The following is a 22856-nucleotide window of genomic DNA, read 5'->3' on the forward strand; positions in this document are numbered from 1 at the left end:
GTTTGTAAAAAATATTGTTTGTAATCATTTATTTTCTGTTCATAACTAATCATTACCACACATTAAATCGTTATAGCAGACATGTTCTATAGCCTATGTAATACAATGTGTTGAATTTCCATGTTCAGTCAGCCCACAAAGAATGTCTGAAAGAAACATTGCAAATATGCTATGCACATGGCCGCAGTACCCCGAAAGCGCCTGGGTGGGTTTATGCGCACCACGCCACAAGCTGACCCGTGACGAGAAACCGGAATTGGCAGGCTGAAGTGAAATGTTCGACTTCCTGAGGTCACCGTCAAGTTTTGTTTTGGGAGGGAAGTAATTTTATGTGAGTCTACACTTTGTTTGTTTTTAAACTGGCAAATGCGTAAAATTAAGTGTGCGGTCGTGGACAAAGTTTCTAGAGACACTAAAAAACCCGTCGAAAGAAAGTGGAATGAATGTAGCGGTGTGATTTTTCACCTTAAACACTTAACGGTACCTTATTTTCATGCTTAGTTTATCTAAGTTTGAAGGTACCTTTCATACAACCTGTTTCAGGCTCAGTCTTTAAAGGCGAATTATTTCTTTACTTTTTTTCTCAACAATGTTTGTATAGCCTCAAATGAACAAGCTACAGATGTTCATTCAACGTCCGGAGCATGTTTGATTGAATGTGAATGGTTTTGTGGTGTAGGCATTGGTTGAAAAAATACCTAATTGTCATACTTGAGTAAAAGTAAAGATACCTCAACAGAACATTTCTCAAGTAAAAGACGGAAAGCATTTGGTTTTAAATATACGTGTGTATCAAAAGTTAATGTAATTTGCTAAAATACTTAAGTATAACAAGTTAAATTGTAGATAATTTCACATTCCTTATTTTTATTTACGAATAGTCAGTGGCACACGCCAACAAATTTACATTTAATTTACAAACAAAACAGATGTGTTTAGTGAGTCTGCTAGATCAGAGGCAGTAGGAAAGACAGGATGTTCTCTTGATAAGTGTGTGCATTGGACCATTTTCCTACCCTGCTAAGCATAAAAAATATATTTTGGGTTCCAGGGAAAATACATGGAGTAAAAAATATGAATAGTATAGAAACCCCAAAAAACGACTTAAGTAAAAAATACTTGAAATTACTTCTTAAGTATCCCACTGAGGATAGGTAAGTGGATGGGAGGTATGACTCATTAGTGGAAGATGAATACATACAGTAACATAATGTAGCACATTTTTTTTTTTTTGCGTCCTTGTCTCATATGCTAAAACTCAAAATACAAGCAAACTCTTTCTCAATGTCCTAATAGCATACCTGTCATGCCTGTCGTATTTATCACTGTTGCAGATCTAAAACATGGCGGAACCAAACCAAAGACCTCAACGTAAGATGTCCACCGCAGGAGACGGTCTATATAAGGTCCTCGGACTGGAGAAGGGGGCGTCGCAAGACGAAATAAAGAAGGCATACAGGTATCAACCTCTCAACCACAGACAGAAACTTAGTGAACGACTACAGAACAGATCAAAACGCGTTGGCTTTCTGAATAAAAGCACCATGAACTAAAGCTGTAGTATAGGCTGTCCTGACGCTGCTGTTCTTTCCTCTTTTTGGAAGATCTCTAGTAAAAATCTACATCTTTGCCTTCTTCTCCCAGGAAACTAGCACTGAGGCATCACCCTGACAAGAACCCAGACAATCCCGAGGCAGCTGAGAAGTTTAAGGAAATCAACAATGCCAACTCCATCCTCAACGACGAAACCAAGAGGAAGGTCTATGACGAGTACGGCTCCATGGGCCTCTATGTCGCAGAGCAGTTTGGAGAGGAGAGTGTTAAATACTACTTCCTCATGCACAAGTGCTGGTTCAAGGCAAGAAGTCTTTAAGATCCTATACACATTTGCATACATATGCACTTTGCAGACAGCTATACCCAAAAGAGACTTATTGTACCCACTTAATGAGTGCACACTGTACATGTTTTCTTGTTATAAGCATTTGATTCCTGTTGGAAATGAACTCACGACCTTGGCATTGCTAAATTGTACTGTATGTTAATCATTACTCATTATTAGTGTTGAAAGAAAACAAAACTCTGTATTATAGTTTTTTTTTAACACTTAGAAGTGTATGCATGAGAACTTGTGCCCTGTGTGACAAAAATCCCCTGTGTATTTCCAGACCCTGATGGTGTTCTGTGGGATCTTCACCTGCTGCTGCTGCTGCTGTTTCTGCTGCTTCTGCTGTGGGAAGTGCAAGCCACCGGGGAACGAGGAGCACGCATACGTAGACCCAGAGGACCTTGAGGCCCAGATCAGAGCTGAGCAGGACAGGGGTGAGTGGGGGAAGGGGCAGTGGTATATTGTGTATAATTCTTAATGCCCAGTGATACGTATCAAAGTAGTGTAGAGGAGGTTTACGTCGTTTCAATGAATGAGGCTGATGGAACAGATCAGAATGTTTAGCTTAAAATGTTGTTGAACTATTATTTCTTCACACTTTAGGGACAGCAATGTACTGACGACGATAGGTCTTCGCGTGAATGTTCCTAAATGCAATTTGCGGGGAAAAACGCAGTTCTAAAATGTCCACCCCACATGCGAGCGGTTTCATGGACAGAGATGAAAATATCTGTTAGAAATTTAGAAAGAGGGGGTGATTTTAAATATGCAAAAACTATCATGGGTTGCTAATATGACAGGATAATGCCTTTGGCTGCTAGACAATGAAAGAAAACCTGTAGAACAGGCGAACACATATGTAAGTCTATATAAAAATTATTCCCTTCGTGTTTCGATGGTGGGATTTTGGCTATAGGCTACTTTCAAGTAAGGTAAGACTTGCCTCCATGACGTAAAACGTCCAGGTTTAAAACAATTAACAAATAGAAAAAATACGGCGACGTCTAACCGTCTTCTGATAGATGGAAAGGCTTTCCTAAAAACCTTTTCTATTAAATGGTAACCACAGTAGATACAAAGTAGCCTACCTGTCAGAGTGATATCAGGATTTTTCGCATCAGTCCAGTAGCCTTTTCTTTTGCAAACTCCAACTTGTGCTACAGGAACAACCAACCAAACATCCGTGCTAGGTGTCTGCACGCAGGGTAACTGCACTAGACCTCAAATTGTCTCCTGATGTGGTTTAAGCATTGTTATGTACTTATAGTGCATTCCAAATTCTGTTTCACTTTTCACTATAAAAAAAAAAATCTATCTACACACAAAGGCAAAGCGAAAACAGGTTTTTAGACATTTTTGCCAATTTATAGAAAATAAAAACAGAAATACCTTATTTACACAAGTATTCAGAGCCTTTGCCATCCTTGATGTTTCTACAACTTGATTGAAGTCGACCTGTGGTCAATTCAATTTATTGGACATGATTTGGAAAGGCACACACCTGTCTATATAAGGTCCCACAGTTGACAGTGCATGTCAGAGCAAAAACCAAGCCATGAGGTCAAAGGAATTGTCCGTAGAGCTCAGAGACAGGATTGTGTCGAGGAAACAGATCTGGGGTAAGGTTACCAAAAAATGTCTGCAGCATTGAAGGTCACCAAGAACGCAGTGGTCTCCATCATTCTTAAATGGAAGAAGTTTGGGAGGTGACCAAGAACCCAATGGTCACTCTGACAGAGCTTCAGAGTTCCTCTGTGGAGATGGGAGACCCTTCCAGAAGGACAACCAGCTCTCCAATCAGGCCTTTTATAGTAGATTGGCCAGATGGAATCCACTCCTCAGTAAAAGGCACATGACAGCCCGCTTGGAGTTTGCCTAAAGGACCAAGATTGAACTCTTTGGCCTGAATGCCAAGCGTCATGTCTGGACGAAACCTGGCACCATCCCTACAGTGAAACATGGTGGCAGCATCATGTTCTCTGGATGTTTTTCAGTGGCAGGGACTGGGAGGCTAGTCAGGATAGAGGGAAAGATGAATGGCGCAAAGTACAGAGAGATTCTTGATGAAAACCTGCTGAAAATAGCTGTGCAGCAACGCTCCCCATCCAACATGACAGCTTGAGAAGAATGTGAGAAACTCCCCAAGTACAGATGCAAAGCTTGTAGCGTCATACCCGAGAAGACTCAAGGCTGTAATCGCTGCCAAAAGTGCTTCAACAAAGTACCTAGTTGCGAAGAGCTGCTGGCAAAACGCACAAAAGTGCTGTTTGAATGAATGCTTACGAGCCTGCTGCTGCCTACCATCGCTCAGTCAGACTGCTCTATCAAATCATAGACTTAATTATAACATAATAACACACAGAAATACAAGCCTTCGGTCATTAATATCATCGAATCCGGAAACTATCATTTCGAAAACAAAACGTTTATTTCAGTGAAATACGGAACCGTTCGGTATTTTATCTAACGGGTGACATCCACTGGAAGCGGTAGGAACTGAAAACAAGAAATATCGTTTCCCAATGAGAACTCGATAAACAGACAGAGACCTCAAAACAAAACAAAAAACATTCTGAAAACATTCTGAACGGTTAGTCCTCGGGGTTTTGCCTGCTACATAAGTTCTGTTATACTCACAGACATGATTCAAACAGTTTGAGAAACTTCAGTGTTTTCTATCCAAATATACTAATAATATGCATATCTTATATTCTTGGCATGAGTAACAGGAGGTTGAAATTGGGCACGCTATTTATCCAAAAGTGAAAATGCTGCCCCCTATACCTTAAGAAGTTAACTGACTTGCATAGTTAAATAAAGGTGTCAACAACAAAAAATTTGATCGGTGTCCAAAAATACAGATTTCCGATTGTTATCGGAATTTAATCGGTCGACCTCTCATTCACACACACAAACAAACGTTTGGACGCACCTAGTCATCAAATAAAGATGTCCAAACTTTTGACTGAATATGTATTTTTTAAATTCATTATTTATAAGTCCAAAAATGGATGTAGCAACTATACATTGCCCCTTTTAAGTGTGCATGTTTGCGCATGTCTCCATTAGGCCTAAGGATCAGCATGAATTAGATTGGAATAAAAGTGGGGCTTTTATTGCTCAGTCACTGGCTGTCCACAAGTTTCAAAAACAATGATTGATTGGCAGCTTAAACTTCTTGAATTCAACCATTATTGGGTTCAAATACACGTTTAGATTTGTGAACAGCCATCCACAACAACCACAATCCGTAAGGTGCAAATAGCTAAATGAGAGAGCAGCAGTGTGATTCACATCAATGCCCTATGTATTTATCAATAGTAAGTGATATCCATATCGCCATAGACTACACCACTGGTGTCAACCTTACCTCCAAGCGTTTATTCAAGTTGGATAATCTTTGGATGCCGACAGCAGTCGCACCATTGTAAGACATAGCTTGAACTGTAGCCTGCAAAAGCCCATTCCTACTCTTTTCCCGCGAGCCCTCAAACACAATTTGGTGTGTCATCATAGTGGTCTCTGACTTGTGGTCAGACTCACTCAGGTGGAACAAATTTAAACTTGTGCCTTTTCTATGCTGATTTGAAAGTCATTGAGGAAAACAGAGGTGGCAAAAGAAATGTCGCAAACATCCTTTCTGAATTTTAAAAGTAATCCTCGAAGTAATCCTCGAAGTAATCCTCTAGTTATTCAAACGTATCTGTTAATCTGATTACAATATTTTTGCTGGTAACCGATTACAGTGAATTTCTTGTTGTTGTAATCCGTTACCCCCCAACACTGAAGATAAGGCCCTGCAGTTTATTAACCTATATGCTTCTTGTTTTGGCCTCTTTTACCAATTTGGTATTTTAGTGCTGAATGTGCTACCTGTAATAACTAATGTAACAAGTAATAGCTAATGTCATTACTTTCGTCCATTGCAAGCCTGCTTCCTTGTTTGATTGCGATGGTGATTGCATAATTAAGGCAATGTTTTTGTTACTGCCAGTTAATCTACATGGTAAACATGGTATGGAACTGTGGATGATGAGGATCGTTACTAATGGAAGTGGTTGTGTAAAACAAAACAAGAAGAGCACAAACGTCCATCTCATATGAGCTAATATGAGTATGTGTCTAGATCTATCATTCTAATAGGAAATCGCTGCCTGCTTGAGAAGAGCTCAGTGAATGAACAGTACATCTCTGTACTCCCTGCAGGTGATCATCATCCCGTTGTGGTGCAACCTCATTCTGCTGCTGTTGAGAAGGCAGAGTCCGACCACGACCAGTCTGCATCCAACCACTCTGACCCTATATTCACCACAACGGACCAGTAAGAACCTGTTAGCGAGGCGTCTTCCCATAGCCTGGTCCCAGATCTGTTAGTGCTGTTTTGCTAACTCCTATGGTCATAGGGACTTGGCAAGACTGCACAGACATGGGACCAGTCTAGTCTTCCCAGTCTGCTACTGCCAACCAAGATGGTCCACTCCACTGAAAATACTGTGATCAGTTTCTGGGGATCAGTGGCAGGTGCTTAAATGCTTACAGTCAACCCTCTGTACTATATGTGGCCAAAGCCATGTACAGTTCCTTCAGAAAGTATTCATACCCCTTGACTTATTCCACATTTTGTGTTACAGCCTGACTTTTTCTTACCCATTGACACACAATAACCCATAATGACAATGTGAAAACATGTTTTTTGACATTTTTGCTAATTAAATGTATAAATATCTTATTTACATAAGTATTCACAACCTGGAGTCAATAGTTGTTAGAATCACCTTTGGCAGCGATTTTAAAGCTGAGTATTTCTGGGTAAGTCTCTAAGAGCTTTGCACATATGGATTGTCCAATATTTGCACATTATTCTTTAAAAAATTATTCCAGCTCTGTTAAACTCATTGCTAGACATCCATTTTCATGTCTTGTCGTAGGTTTCCAAGCAGATTTAGGTCAAAACTGTAACTAGGTCACTCAGGAAAATGCTATGTCATCTTGGTAAGAAAATCCAGTGTATATTTGGCCTTGTGTTTTAGGTTATTGTCCTGCTGACAGGTGATGTTGTCTCCGTGTCTGTTGGAAAGCAGACTGAACCAGGTTTTCCTCTTGGATTTTACCTGTGCTTAGCTCTATTCCGTTTTTAAAATTTTATATCAACCACTGCCTAGTTCTTGCCGATGACAAGCATACCCATAACATGATGCAGCCACCACAATGCCTGAAAATATGAGGAGTGGTATTCAGTAATGTGTTGTGTTGGATTTGCTCCCAACATAACACTTTCTATTCAGGACATTAAGTTAATTTCTTTGCCACAGGTTTTACTTTAGTGCCTGTTTTGGAATATTCTGTACAGACTTTCTTCTTTTTGACTTTGTCGTTTAGGTTAGGTTATTGTGGTGTAACTACAATGTTGTTGATCCATCCTCAGTTTTCTCCTATCACAGCCATTAAAGTCTGTAACTGTTTTAAAGTTACCTTTGACCTCATGGTGAAATCCCCGAGCGGTTTCCTTCCTCTCCAGCAAACTAAGTTAGGAAGGACGCCTGTATCTTTGTAGTGACTGGGTGTATTTATACACCATCCAAAGTGTAATTAATAACTTCACCATGCTCAAATGGATATTCAATGTGTGCTTTAAAAAATAAATATAAATTACGTCACATAAGTCCATGCAACTTATGTGACTTGATAAGCATATTGTTACTCCTGAACTTTATTTAGGCCAAAACAAAGGGCTTGACATTTCAGCTTTTCATTTTTTTTATTAATTTTTAAAAATGTCTAAAAACATAATTGCACATTGACATTATGGGGTATTGTGTGTAGGCCAGCAACACACAATCTAAATGTAATCCATTTTAAATTCTGGGGGTAACAACAAAATGTAGAAAAAGTCATGTCGTGTGAATAATTAAGGCACTATGTGGATTTATATCTTGTTATCTTAATAATAAGACTGTATATGTCTCATTTCAATTGCCAGTTGTGGTCTATGTTTACAAGAGTCGTACATTCTTATGATTGTGCCAACTGCCAAGTTTACCTTAATGCGTAGGCGATCTTTTTGTAGATTTGAAACATTTGAATTTTTAAATAGTATGTACAGGGTAACGGCTTCTATGTATGCTTAATGGACCATGTAGAGAGGGTGATTGAATCGAAACTGGCGTCTCCCAAATGGCTTCTTGTCTTGTGCACTACCTTTTGACCTCCGCTATGTAGTGCACTACTTTTCACCAGGGCCCATAAGTCTCTGGTCAAAAGTAGTGCACTATATAGGGAATAGTGTGCCATTTTGAGAGACAGCCAGAGTCTGAATTCGTAAATAAATGTGCACTTTAAGCACCTTCTTAGCATAATGAACCACTGTCATAGTAAGGGCTGCTGTGGTCTGCCACTCCCCCTTACGTGGGAGCCAATAACTGCAGCTTTAACCTATGTGAAGAAATGCTTGAATGTGTTTATATGTTTGTTTGTAGGCTACAGAGCAATATTTGTTCAGGCTTTATTTTCAGTTTTCCAAAGCTTGTGATTCCAATTTGTAGGATTCTGTATGAAAACCCCAGTCCTGAACTCACATATGTGCTCACTGTTTTTATTTTGTCATGTCTCTCTCATACCTCCCAGTTTTTTTTCTTTCTCTGTGTGTAATAATATAGGAGATGCTGTCATTTAAAACTCTCTCTGTATTCCTGAACCAAATGATTTTCTATATCTTTTGATCTAATCTTGTGTGGTCTGGATACACCTGTCATATTCCCTTTCTGTACACTCTATATATTTGTTTATATTAATCGCTTCCCACGTTCGCCCGCTATACTTTTTAAACACTTGAACACCAAGTAATGACAGTCGTTGAAAGGCGTTGTCTCACACACCAGCAATCCGCATATTTTAAAGTGGGTTTCTGTTGTAGTTCACCAGTTTCAGTGAATACTGCCAAAATTCCAATGCAGGTAGCCTAGTGGTTAGAGCGTTGGACTAGTAACCGGAAGGTTGCAAGTTCAAACCCCCGAGCTGACAAGGTACAAATCTGTCGTTCTGCCCCTGAACAGGCAGTTAACCCACTGTTCCTAGGCCGACATTGAAAATAAGAATTTGTTCTTAACTGACTTGCTTAGTTAAATAAAGGTTACATTTTTTAATTTTTTTTTAATAAAGTATCTTTCCGTAATTGTTCACTCGACCTAAATATGGATAGAACAAAGGCCTTGCTTTTAATAAACTTTTTTTTTTATCCTACTTTCAGTTTTATATACTGTTCATACTGTAAAATATATTTATGTGTGTGTGTGTATATGATTAATAAATTGGGGATTCTGGTAAATTGTTTGCCTATTCATGTCTTCTGCATAACTTATTTTTCATGACAATACCATACTTCTACAAGAAATACATGTGTGTAAAGGTGCTTGTGGTCCAGAAAAACATGAGAATAGATACCTAATTTATTTACTATCAAAGCTTGATACACAATGAGTAGCAGTAGCCACAATAGACAACTGACTTGGAGTGACTTGGCCTGTTATGATAGGTTGATTGTGTAATCATGGCCCCTAGTCAGTTATCTCCCAGTGTCCATACAAACACCACACCTGATTAACAGGTGTCAGGTTTTCAGCAGACGCAGGCATGAACCAGATCAATGTTGAGAGGCTGACGGAATTAGGTCGGAGAGGCAGCGATATCATAAGGACAGTGGCATTTTCCTTTTGGTTGTATAGTCACTGTTTAAGCCTACGTTTTGATTCTTACTAAACTTTCAGGAGCTGTTTTGAAGGAGATTATGGATTCTCAGAAACACCGTCTCGTCGAGGATGATACTACAACATACTCCATGCCATTACTGGGGCATGTAGTTCTTTTATTTGCAACCTTTAAGGCCTATGTTAGGAACAGTTACTATTTTAATGTTGCATTATCTTCATCTCAGTTAACAGCTGTTCAGTCCAATTTGCACGAATCGATAAATGGACATCTCCGTTATCAGTTTATAGTTGATAGATTTACGTGTGGTTCTGTGTGAAAGAAATACAGCCTAGACAGAACATGTATTCCAAGTGCTTAGTTATCATTAAATGTACCCAAGTAGCTGATTGTCATACATATTTGTGTGTTTTGTCCCAAACTTTCTTGCTGTTTTTAATACGAGAGCTCTAGTGAGTAAGTTTTCCATTTGTATGTATTATTCCATGACCCACTCTATATGACAAATCAACTTGATCTTGGGACGTTTTCTCTCAGGTCATTCCCTGGGTCTGAGCATGACAAATGTCCCAGTCCAACAGCAGAGACTGGAGACCGAACTGCTGCAGCTGTCTGGTGGCATCCTGTTACTGCTACTGGTCACTGCCATGAGAACGACAGGGCTTCGTGGACAGAGAGTCGTGAGAAGCAGCTGGCCAAGAGGAAACTCATCATCGCTTCTGTTGTCAGCCTGGTCTTCATGGTTGGAGAGGTGATCGGTAAGATTCTGATAAATAATGACACATGAAGAAGATAATGGAGACAGAAAACAGAAAGAAACTAATACATTTTGGAGCACAGATTTTCCTATTTACTCAACTTGTAAAATATTCAATCTGGTGGATAAATTATATTTCTGAAACGTGTGTGTGTGTTTAATTTTCTCTATCCTCACAGGTGGCTACGCGGCACACAGTCTGGCCATCATGACCGACGCAGCTCATCTCCTCACAGACTTCGGTAGCATCATGGTCAGCCTCTTCTCTCTATGGGTCTCCTCCAGACCTCCCACCAAAACCATGAACTTTGGCTGGCATCGCTCAGGTTGGTTTAACTTTATAAGAACTCAGGCTGGCACCATATGTCAATATGCCTTGTTTTAGTCAGATGAACTGGCACCATGTGTCAATATGCCTTGTTTTAGTCAGATGAACTGGCACCATATGACAATATGCCTTGAGAGAAGAGGCTGACCATGATGCTACCAAACTCTGTGAGGAGATGAGCAGCGTCGGTCATGACGGCCAGACTGTTTCAGAAAAGTGTTCTGAGGCTAAATATAATTTATCCACAAGTCAGATGAACTTTCCTGAGCATGTTTCAGTGAGCTTCAGTACATTCAAAAGATAAAACTTTCCATAATGTATATTTTAATAACAATTACCACTCTCTGTGTGTATTTGGATAGGGAAGCAAAACAATTATCCTTTGTATTTGAACAACAGTCTATGTATGATTCAGTGATTCAGTTTGGGAGATTCAGTGATTCAGTGTGGGAGAGTTTACTATTGTCGATTTTGATGTGTTTTTTGTACAGGGGGTGTGAATTAGGGAGTAAATTAGTTGACACCTTTAGTAAACGTTTCTCTAATTTCCTGGGAACATCAATGTGTCAGCATTGATATGACTAGATATCATTCCCAATAAGTCCTTCATGTTCACCTGTGTTCTGAAAGTGGTCATTGTGATTAAAAGACACTATTGAAGTTAAGTTGCTAATTGTTGTCGTGGCAGAATCAGAATTATTTAGGTAACATCAAATGTTTTATTTATTTTATTGCTTATGTGAGATATGTCATTAGAATGTCTATTTTTGGATAACACTGTTGGCTGGTTGCAGTTATCTGTTCTCTGTCCTGGGCCGCAGAGAGGTCAAGCTTGTCTTCATATGTAAACATATCTTTTAAACCATGTGAAGGGATGATTTTTTAAATATTTTTTAAATTTATTTTACCTTTAGTTTAACCAGGCAAGTCAGTTAAGAACAAATTCTTATTTTCAATCACGGCCTAGGAACAGTGGGTTAACTGCCTGTTCAGGGGCAGAACGACAGATTTGTACCTTGTCAGCTCTGGGGTTTGAACTTGCAACCTTCCGGTTCCTAGTCCAACTCTCTAACCACTAGGCTACCCTGCCGCCCCACTAAAGGCGGAACCAATTATCTCTTGGCTCCACAATGTCTGTGTGCCAGTCACTGTGTCTCTGTGATCTTGTCCAGGAGGGGTGTATTTGATATATGCTAGTGGATGAGGTAATGTCTTGGTACTATGTTGTACCAAGAACGAGAAGTAGAACCTCGATTTAGGAGAGCAAACTGAACGATAATTTATAGCTAATGCTGTCTGGCTATGGGATACTCCTCTCTCAAGTAAAGTCTTCCTTTGTAATGTTCCTAAGATCTGTTATTTGTCATGTGAGTTGAGATGGGTGTGTCTTGGCTATAAATGATACTAAGAACTGTTTTGTAAGCACTCTCAGAGAATTCATTTATAGACACTGAATTGATCTGAGAGTCACAGGGTTGTGATGGAGCTCATAATAATTAAAGATGGACTTTATGATAACTCTGACTTGTGTGGTGGTTTGGTCTCATGATTTGGTAAATACAGGAAATTTCCACTACATTGTTTACTTCCAATGTGGCTTGAATGTTGGCTGTATCACATATACATGATATAATATGAATCCATTTCTTATCGCCCCTATAATGTTCTGCAGAAATCCTGGGTGCCTGTTTGTCAGTGCTGTCCATCTGGGCTGTGACAGGAGTGCTGGTGTTCATCGCCGTTCAGAGGATCCTTAACGATGACTTTGAGATCCACAGCCAGATCATGCTCATTACCTCAGGCTGTGCTGTGGGGGTCAATATCTTGTGAGTAAAGCTATGAATGTCTGTTTTGTCAATATACATTTTTTATTGGCCTTCATGGGATTGGTTGTGAAGGTGTGAGAGACATAGACTGGTCCCAGATCTGTTTGTGCTCTCTTGCTCACTACTATGGTAATTGTAGAACTTGGCAATACAGCATAAAAAGATCTGGACGAGACCTGGTCAGTTGTAGATAATTGGCTGCTCTTCTAACAATAGGCTTTGTTTGTTTGTGAAGAATGGCCCTAATCCTCCATCAGTCCAGTCACAGCCACGGTCCCTCCTACCACCGACCCCATGACAACACAGTCAACCTGTCACACGGCCACTCTCACGGACTCCCTGGTGGCCATGGCAACACCAGCGTGAGAGCGGCTTTTATCCATGCAGTAGGGGATCTGTTGCAGAGTCTGGGGGTACTGCTGGCTGCTACCATTATACACTTCTGGGTCAGTGATGCTGTCGACTTCACTTGCCTTCTTCCTTTTAGCTCATAGTGGAGCAAAATGCCTTCACAGTTATTCTTCAGAAAACCCCAGCCGTCAACAGGCGAACGGTAGGATGAGATATTTATGCAGCAGAATACGTTAACCGTACTTACTGTAGGCTATACCTGCAACTAACCATACTTACTGTAGGCTATACCTGCAACTAACCATACTTACTGCAGGCTATACCTGCAACTAACCATACTTACTGCAGGCTATACCTGCAACTAACCATACTTACTGCAGGCTATACCTGCAACTAACCATACTTACTGCAGGCTATACCTGCAACTAACCATACTTACTGCAGGCTATACCTGCAACTAACCATACTTACTGTAGGCTATACCTGCAACTAACCATACTTACTGTAGGCTATACCTGCAACTAACCATACTTACTGTAGGCTATACCTGCAACTAACCATACTTACTGCAGGCTATACCTGCAACTAACCATACTTACTGTAGGCTATACCTGCAACTAACCATACTTACTGCAGGCTATACCTGCAACTAACCATACTTACTGCAGGCTATACCTGCAACTAACCATACTTACTGCAGGCTATACCTGCAACTAACCATACTTACTGCAGGCTATACCTGCAACTCTGGCTAATATTTAGAGGAAAACGACGGTTGATTTGAACGTGTCATCTCTTTTTATCCCCAACAGCCTCAGTATAAAATAGCAGATCCCATTTGTACCTTCATGTTCTCTATATTTGTGCTGGGAACAACTGTCACTATCCTGAAGGACGTCTTCAGGATACTCATGGAAGGTGAGTACACAGCTCATCATCCAAACCTTGAAGTAAATACTTTGGCCTCTGTATTTATCATTCTGGACCTTGAAAGTGTGTGACCAAGTTAAACAACAACAAAAAAGAGAATTAAAGGCTTTTGTAACATGGTTATTGGATGTAATAGTCTCACTGTATAGCATGTTATCACAAGCATACTTAGTTTTTTTTTGTGGGACTTTCTACAGGGGTTCCTAAAGGTATCGACTTCAATACTGTGAGAGAAATGCTGCTGTCGCTGAGAGGAGTCAAGACCACACACAACCTTCACATGTGGGCCCTCACATTGAGCCAGTCACAGCTCTCTGTACACGTGGCTATAGGTACGCACATGCTTGCACAGACTAACACTACAATACTCTGTCTGTACAATACACTCATGGTCAGACAGACGTACTTGACAAGCATGCGCACACACACACACACACACACACACACACACACACACACACACACACACACACACACACACACGTGAGCTCCAACCTATGAACATACCATCACCACATGCAACAACAAACAAACATCTGAATATTCTGTCAGTTGTTAATCAGGAACACCTCAGTATTGGTGGTTTGTCTTTCTGTTGATGTGACTAAAAATCTCACCAAAAAGAATAGAATCCATATTCCTTTTTGTTTTGTTCTAAAGAGGAAGATGCCAGTCCCCAGCAGGTACTCATGGATGCTACCAAGCTGCTCCAGTCAGAGTTTGGTTTCTCCAGCATCACCATCCAGGTAGAGCAGTATGCAGAGGAGATGATCTATTGCATGCAGTGCCAGGACCCCACGGACTGACATCACTATCACCATGGGGGTTGAGACTGAACTATAGGGGCCACTATGGGAGATTGTCTGACTGAATACACCATGGAGGTTATTTGAGAACCCTGTACAAAATCTAGCATGTGCTGGCTAACTACTCGATTGAGATTTGTTAACAGTCTGTCATGACAGATCACTAGTGGGGCTAAAGACTCTATGGACAAGAGAGGTTTCTCTACCCTATTAGAGCGAAGAATTCCTCCCAGTCTGTACTGTATGTCTGTTACAGTATGCCGTGTGAGGTCACACGACTTCAACAGGGTGGTACTGTAGATTACACACTGGGACGTGAGGTGCTATCACGTCATTTTCCTTAACGTAGCACTTCTGTGGGAAAAGCTCCTGTTTCGATCAATATTGGTTTTTCTAGTAAGATAACAGACAGATAGACAAGGTCAACAGAAAGTGTCATTGTCACACATAATGTTTTATGTAAAAGATCTGGTCGTGTTTAGATAATTACGTGTATCATATTTATTTAGTTTATATTATATAACAGGTGTGGTATATTAACATAAATACTGAAACATTTCAATCTCGAACATTGTTTTTTTAAACCTTTCAGTTTGTAGACCTTTCAGTTGCCTTATTTCCCTCTTACATTCTTACTGATTTACTACCAAGGTGAGACCATGGTGATTGAGGGACTTCCCAGAGAGTGTGAGATTCAATCCAAGGCGTTTTATAGACCAGCACACTGGTAATCCAACAATGCGCCTTTGAAAGTTAATTTCCCTGACGTCCGTGGAGATCACATTCAATGTAAACATTGTGCATGTCAACTCAAGCATAAATTACCTTTAAAAGAGTCAAGAACCACGTTTACACTGCTCTGTAAACGTGCCTTGGATTGAATCCAGGACTTAGTTGTTCAGGCTCTGAGTAATGTGTTGAACCTGAGGAACAGACGCACGCCGCTCTGTGTCGTCACCTCCATCACCATCTCCAAGGGAACCTCTTTTACCTTACTGATGTACTCAGCACAGACAGAGATGTTCTTCGGCTCATTTCTCACCTACAGTATGTTTAAGACACAAAAGCAGAGATGAGAGTAGTGCTGTAAAATATTCTTAGCTGTATAAATTATTTTCCAACATTATTTGATGTACGACCACTTTCAAACCGGGATAAAGTCAATGGTATATGGATGTCAATTTATACTCTATCCTTTGATTTTCTCTGATGGTGTTTTGGACTTTGTTTTTCTCTGACTGTGTGTTTTACCTTGTTTTTCTCTGACAGTGTGTTTTACCTTGTTTTTCTCTGACAGTGTGTTTTACCTTGTTTTTCTCTGACTGTGTGTTTTACCTTGTTTTTCTCTGACAGTGTGTTTTACCTTGTTTTTCTCTGACAGTGTGTTTTACCTTGTTTTTCTCTGACTGTGTGTTTTACCTTGTTTTTCTCTGACAGTGTGTTTTACCTTGTTTTTCTCTGACAGTGTGTTTTACCTTGTTTTTCTCTGACTGTGTGTTTTACCTTGTTTTTCTCTGATGGTGTTTTGGACTTTGTTTTTCTCTGACTGTGTGTCAGTAAATAAATGAACACAGCAACACCCCTGTGTGTTTCTCTGGCCCCAAGGCAGGTAAACCAGTTTCTAGACACGTGCTCTCCAACGGCAGCTGTTTCACCAGGTTCTGCTTCTTGTGAGAAAACACATAAAGAAAGGAAGAAAAAATGCACTTTGTTCAGATAAAATGCATGAAACAATAATTATTGTTGAAACAAAGTGAACAAGTGCTGTGGTGTTACACCTACTCAGTGTGAGAAAACAAATCAAATCACTATTTATTTAAGGTGTACTTAACAAAAGCCTCGATACAGAAAATTATAATCATTTTTGAAAAAGAAAGTGCATTATGCTCGGAATACATTTCTTGTGTAAAGTACAATACTAGTTCCCTTTTGAAGGGAACAATAGTGTTCTCTATCAGTCATACAACAAGGCATTATTCTTTACCTGCTCCTCACTATAGGTGGAGGAATGGAGAAGTACTCAGCTCTCACGCCCACCATGGCAACCATCAATGACACTCCGAGCATTGACTACAATACAGTATATAAATGAGTAAAACAGTATGTGAACATTGTTAAAGTGACTAGCATTCCATTATTAAAGTGACCAGTGATTCCATGTCTTTGTACATAGGGCAGCTGCCTGTAAGGTGCAATGTTGAGTAACTGTGTGGTAGCCGGCTAGTGACAGTGACTAAGTTCAGTATCGGGTGGTAGCCGGCTAGTGACAGTGACTAAGTTCAGTATCGGGTGGTAGCCGGCTAGTGACAGTGACTAAGTTCAGTACTGGGTGGAGGCCGGCTAGTGACAGTGATTAAGTTCAGTACTGGGTGATAGCCGGCTAGTGACAGTGACTAAGTTCAGTACTGGGTGGTAGCCGGCTAGTGACAGTGACTAAGTTCAGTACTGGGTGGAGGCCGGCTAGTGACAGTGATTAAGTTCAGTACTGGGTGATAGCCGGCTAGTGACAGTGATTAAGTTCAGTACTGGGTGATAGCCGGCTAGTGACAGTGATTAAGTTCAGTACTGGGTGGTAAGCCGGCTAGTGACAGTGACTAAGTTCAGTATCGGGTGGTAGCCGGCTAGTGACAGTGACTAAGTTCAGTACTGGGTGGTAGCCGGCTAGTGACAGTGACTAAGTTCAGTACCGGGTGGTAGCCGGCTAGTGACAGTGACTAAGTTCAGTACCGGGTGGTAGACGGCTAGTGACAGTGATTAAGTTCAGTACCGGGTGGTAGCCGGCTAGTGACAGTGACTAAGTTCAGTACCGGGTGGTAGCCGGCTAGTGACAGTGACTAAGTTCAGTACTGGGTGGAGGCCGACTAGTGATGGCTATTTAACAGTCTGATGGCCTTGAAATAGAAGCTGTTTTTCAGTCTCTCGGTACCAGCTTTGATGGACCTGTACTGACCTCGCCTTCTGGATGATAGCGGGGAGAACAGGCCGTGGCTCGGGTGATGGATGTCCTTGATGATCTTCTTGGCTTTCCTGTAAGATTGGGTGCTGTAGATGTCCTGGAGGTCAGGCAATGTGCCCCCGGTGATGCGTGGGGAAGACCGCACCACCCTACGGTTGCGGACAGTGCAATTGCCATTCCAGGCGATGATACAGCCCGACAGGATGCTCTCAATGGTGCATCTGTAAAAGTTTGTGAGGGTCTTAGGGGCCTAGCTGAATTTCTTCAGCCCCCTTCACCACACTGTCTGTGTGGGTGGACCATTTCAGATTGTCAGTGATGTGTACGCTGAGGAACTTGAAGCTTTTCACCTTCACTGCGGTCCAGATGAGGGCGTCTCCTGAAGTCCACGATCGGCTCCTTTGTTTTGTTGAGGTTGAGGTTATTTTCCTGGCACCACTCCACCAGGGCCCTCACCTCCATGTCGGCCGTCTCATCATTGTTGGTAATCAGGCCTACTACTGTTATGTCGTCTGCAAACTTGATGATTGAATTGGAGGTGTGCGTGGCTACGCATAGGTGAGTCATTGCTTCCTACCTTCACCACCCGGTGGCGCCCCATCAGGAAGTCCATGACCTAGTTTGCATCGTCTGTAGATCTATTGGGGCGGTATGCAAATTTAATTGGGTCTAGGGTTTCAGGTAAGGTGGAGGTGATATGATCTTTAAATACCCTCTCAAAGCACTTCATGATAGTCATTTAGTTCAGTTGTCTTTGCTCTCTTGGGTACATGAACAATGGTGGACATCTTGAAGAAAGTGGGGACAGCAGACTGGGAAGAGAGCCAAATATAGGAGAGCCAAATATAGGCTATATCGCAAACAATTAACCAAATTGTATTTCTGGTGGGCTAAAATGGTTCATGTGGTTCTCCTAACATTTTAAAGTTAGGCTTTATTTTTTTATTTTTTGGAAGCCCTGCCTGCACTTCAGATCGCCAAATCAGTTTTTAAATGGTATGGTCATACTTGTCTAGAAAACATCCATCCGTTTATATCATCATGACAAAGTATATACTTTGACAAAGTATATACAACACAATGTAACTCCAAGTCAATCCCACTTCTGTGAAATCAAACTGTCCACTTAGGAAGCAACACTGATTGACAATAAATGTCACATGCTGTTGTGCAAATGGAATAGACAACAGGTGGAAATTATAGGCAATTAGCAAGACACCCCCAATAAAGGAGTGGTTCTGCAGGTGGTGAACACAGACCACTTCACAGTTCCTATGCTTCCTGGCTGATGTTTTGGTCACTTTTGAATGCTGGCGGTGCTTTCACTCAAGACCATTTCGAGGACAGCTTTTTTCCATCTACGTAACATTGCAAAAATCAGAGTTTCTGTCCAAAAATGATGCAGACAAATTAATCCATGCTTTTGTCACTTCTAGGTTAGACTACTGCAATGCTCTATTTTCCGGCTACCCGGATAAAGCACTAAATAAACTTCAGTTAGTGCTAAATACGGCTGCTAGAATCCTGACTAGAACCAAAAAATGTGATCATATTACTACAGTGCTAGCCTCTCTACACTGGCTTCCTTTCAAAGCAAGGGCTGATTTCAAGGTTTTACTGCTAACCTACAAAGCATTACATGGGCTTGCTTCTACCTATCTCTCTGATTTGGTCCTGCCGTACATACCTACACGTATGCTACGGTCACAAGACGCAGGCCTCCTAATTGTCCCTAGAATTTCTAAGCAAACAGCTTGAGGCAGGGCTTTCTCCTATAGAGCTCCATTTTTATGGAACGGTCTGCCTACCCATGTCAGAGACGCAAACTCGGTCTCAACCTTTAAGTCTTTACTGAAGACTCATCTCTTCAGTGGGTCATATGATTGAGTGTAGTCTGGCCCAGGAGCGGGAAGGTGAACGGAAAGGCTCTGGAGCAACGAACCGCCCTTGCTGTCTCTGCCTGGCCGGTTCCCCTCTTTCCACTGGGATTCTCTGCCTCTAACCCTATTACAGGGGCTGAGTCACTGGCTTACTGGGGCTCTCTCATGCCGTCCCTGGAGGGGGTGCGTCACCTGAGTGGGTTGATTCACTGTTGTGGCCATCCTGTCTGGGTTGGCGCCCCCCCCTTGGGTTGTGCCGTGGCGGAGATCTTTGTGGGCTATACTCAGCCTTGTCTCAGGATGGTAAGTTGGTGGTTGAAGATATCCCTCTAGTGGTGTGGGGGCTGTGCTTTGGCAAAGTGGGTGGGGTTATATCCTTCCTGTTTGGCCCTGTCCGGGGGTGTCCTCGGATGGGGCCACAGTGTCTCCTGACCCCTCCTGTCTCAGCCTCCAGTATTTATGCTGCAGTAGTTTATGTGACGGGGGGCTGGGGACAGTTTGTTATATCTGGAGTACTTCTCCTGTCCTATTCGGTGTCCTGTGTGAATCTAAGTGTGTGTTCTCTAATTCTCTCCTTCTCTCTTTCTTTCTCTCTCTCGGAGGACCTGAGCCCTAGGACCATGCCCCAGGACTACCTGACATGATGACTCCTTGCTGTCCCCAGTCCACCTGGCCATGCTGCTGCTGCAGTTTCAACTTCCACCTGACTGTGCTCCTGCTCCAGTTTCAACTGTTCTGCCTTATTATTATTCGACCATGCTGGTCATTTATGAACATTTGAACATCTTGGCCATGTTCTGTTATAATCTCCACCCGGCACAGCCAGAAGAGGACTGGCCACCCCACATAGCCTGGTTCCTCTCTAGGTTTCTTCCTAGGTTTTGGCCTTTCTAGGGAGTTTTTCCTAGCCACCGTGATTCTACACCTGCATTGCTTGCTGTTTGGGGTTTTAGGCTGGGTTTCTGTACAGCACTTTGAGATATCAGCTGATGTACGAAGGGCTATATAAATAAATTTGATTTGATTTAGTGGTAGCATGAGACGGAGTCTACAACCCACACAAGTGGCTCAGGTAGTGCAGCTCATCCAGGATGGCACATCAATGCGAGCTGTGGCAAGAAGGTTTGCTGTGTCTGTCAGCGTAGTGTCCAGAGCATGGAGGCGCTACCAGGAGACAGGCCAGTCCATCAGGAGACGTGGAGGAGGCCGTAGGAGGGCAACAACCCAGCAGCAGGACCGCTACCTCTGCCTTTGTGCAAGGAGGAGCAGGAGGAGCACTGCCAGAGCCCTGAAAAACGACCTCCAGCAGGCCACAAATGTGTATGTGTCTGCTCAAACGGTCAGAAACAGACTCTATGAGGGCCTGACGTCCACAGGTGGGGGTTGTGCTTACAGCCCAACACCGTGCAGGACATTTGGCATTTGCCAGAGAACACCAAGATTGGAAAATTCGCCACTGGCGCCCTGTGCTCTTCACAGATGAAAGCAGGTTCACACTGAGCACATGTGACAGACGTGACAGGGTCTGGAGAAGCCGTGGAGAACGTTCTGCTGCCTGCAACATCCTCCAGCATGACCGGTTTGGCGGTGAGTCAGTAATGGTGTGGGGTGGCATTTCTTCGGGGGGGCGCACAGCCCTCCATGTGCTCTCCAGAGGTAGCCTGACTGCCATTAGGTACCGAGATGAGATCCTCAGACCCCTTGTGAGACCATATGCTGGTGCGGTTGGCCCTGGGTTCCTCCTAATGCAAGACAATGCTAGACCTCATGTGGCTGGAGTGTGTCAGCAGTTCCTGCAAGAGGAAGGCATTGATGCTATGGACTGGCCCGCTCCTTCCCCAGACCTGAATCCAATTGAGCACATCTGGGACATCATGTCTCGCTCCATCCACCAACAGACTGTCCAGGAGTTGGCGGATGCTTTAGTCCAGGTCTGGGAGGAGATCCCTCAGGAGACCATCCGCCACAGTTCCTGCAAGAGGAAGGCATTGAGGAGACCATCCGCCACAGTTCCTGCAAGAGGAAGGCATTGATGCTATGGACTGGCCCGACTGGTCCCCAGACCTGAATCCAATTGAGCACATCTGGGTCATCATGTCTCGCTCCATCCACCAACGCCACGTTGCACCACAGACTGTACAGGAGTTGGCGGATGCTTAAGTCCAGGTCTGGGAGGAGATCCCTCAGGAGACCATCCGCCACCTCATCAGGAGCATGCCCAGGCGTTGTAGGGAGGTCATACAGGCACGTGGAGGCCACACACTACTGAGCCTCATTTTGACTTGTTTTAAGGACATTACATCAAAGTTGGATCAGCCTGTAGTGTGGTTTTCCACTTTAATTTTGAGTGTGACTCCAAATCCAGACCTCCATAGGTTGATAAATTTGATTTCCATTGATAATTTTTGTGTGATTTTGTTGTCAGCACATTCAACTATGTAAAGAAAAAAGTATTTAATAAGAATATTTCATTCATTCAGATCTAGGATGTGTTATTTTAGTGTTCCCTTTTATTTTTTTGAGCAGTGTATTTCCCTCTGATGTGCTCAATCTGAACAGTGTACCAAATTATTCAACTCAGTTTCTCCTTCAAGTACCATCTTGCAATGCGCCCTATGTGTCTGTGGGAAATGTGGGAAAGGGCTTTTGTTTCTATAGTAATGTACTCTGCACTTGCTCTGGGCAGAGACAAACTGCAAATTGAACTCTTTGTGAGAGACTCTTAAATTGATACTGCAATTTGTTTAGGCAATTTTTACAGCAAGCTAGCTACTTCACATGCTGATATTGACATTGGTATTATTGTGTGTAGTTATGTTTGCTCGCTAGCTACCTAGGATTTTATCAGATTACTTTTTCATTTTCCGTTTTCGCAAATATTAGGCTTTAGGGGGTAACTAGCCCCCCCCTAAGAACATTGTCTAATGGCTGAAACAAAAAAGCAATGTTTGGGGAAAAAAATGGTATGTGGATGAAGGTCACCCCCCTACACATTCATCAAACATAGGCTCCTGAGTGGCGCAGTGGTCTAAGGCACTGCATCTCAGTGCAAGAGGCGTCACTACAGTCCCTGGGTCAAATCCAGGCTGCATCACCTCCGCCTGTGATTGGTAGTCCCATAGGGAGGCGCATAATTGTCCTAGATTTATCCAGGGTTGGCCATCATTGTAAATACGAATTTGTTCTTAACTGACTTGCCTAGTTAAATAAATAAAATAAAAAAACATTATTACTTTACTCAAACATTATCTTATTTTTTCTCTCTAAACAAGTGGATTATTTAAAAAACAATTATAGATCTAACTTCATTGGAATATATCTACAACTTTTATTAAATGTAAAAAAATGTATTCAATTTACCACAAAATCGTTTGTTTGAAATATCTCCAAAAGTTGTGCCGACACAGAGGACATGTTTTTGTTGAGCAAT

At 42.1% G+C, this 22856-nt stretch overlaps 2 protein-coding genes across 3 annotated transcripts; both read left to right on the forward strand.

Annotated features, from left to right (window-relative positions):
* The first annotated feature begins 217 nt into the window (after positions 1–217).
* dnajc5gb (DnaJ (Hsp40) homolog, subfamily C, member 5 gamma b) lies at positions 218–9212 on the forward strand. Of its 2 annotated transcripts, none has more exons than XM_029675979.2 (5): positions 218–331; positions 1335–1459; positions 1645–1858; positions 2169–2322; positions 6095–9212. In XM_029675979.2, exons 2-5 carry the CDS (start codon positions 1344–1346, stop codon positions 6211–6213), a joined length of 603 nt encoding a protein of 200 aa, XP_029531839.1. In that variant the 5' UTR covers positions 218–331; positions 1335–1343; the 3' UTR covers positions 6214–9212. The 2 variants fall into 2 exon arrangements, with proteins under 2 accessions (XP_029531839.1, XP_029531840.1); XM_029675980.2 differs by lacking the exon at positions 218–331 and adding an exon at positions 339–480.
* Positions 9213–9471: 259 nt separating this feature from the next.
* LOC115138764 (proton-coupled zinc antiporter SLC30A2-like) lies at positions 9472–16169 on the forward strand. Its single transcript, XM_029675971.1, has 8 exons — positions 9472–9736; positions 10130–10350; positions 10529–10675; positions 12350–12503; positions 12739–12949; positions 13667–13772; positions 13982–14116; positions 14445–16169. Exons 1-8 carry the CDS (start codon positions 9672–9674, stop codon positions 14588–14590), a joined length of 1185 nt encoding a protein of 394 aa, XP_029531831.1. The 5' UTR covers positions 9472–9671; the 3' UTR covers positions 14591–16169.
* The last annotated feature ends 6687 nt before the right edge of the window (positions 16170–22856 follow it).

The sequence above is a fragment of the Oncorhynchus nerka genome, linkage group LG12, assembly GCF_034236695.1.
Source record: "Oncorhynchus nerka isolate Pitt River linkage group LG12, Oner_Uvic_2.0, whole genome shotgun sequence".
Lineage (NCBI taxonomy): Eukaryota > Metazoa > Chordata > Actinopteri > Salmoniformes > Salmonidae > Oncorhynchus > Oncorhynchus nerka.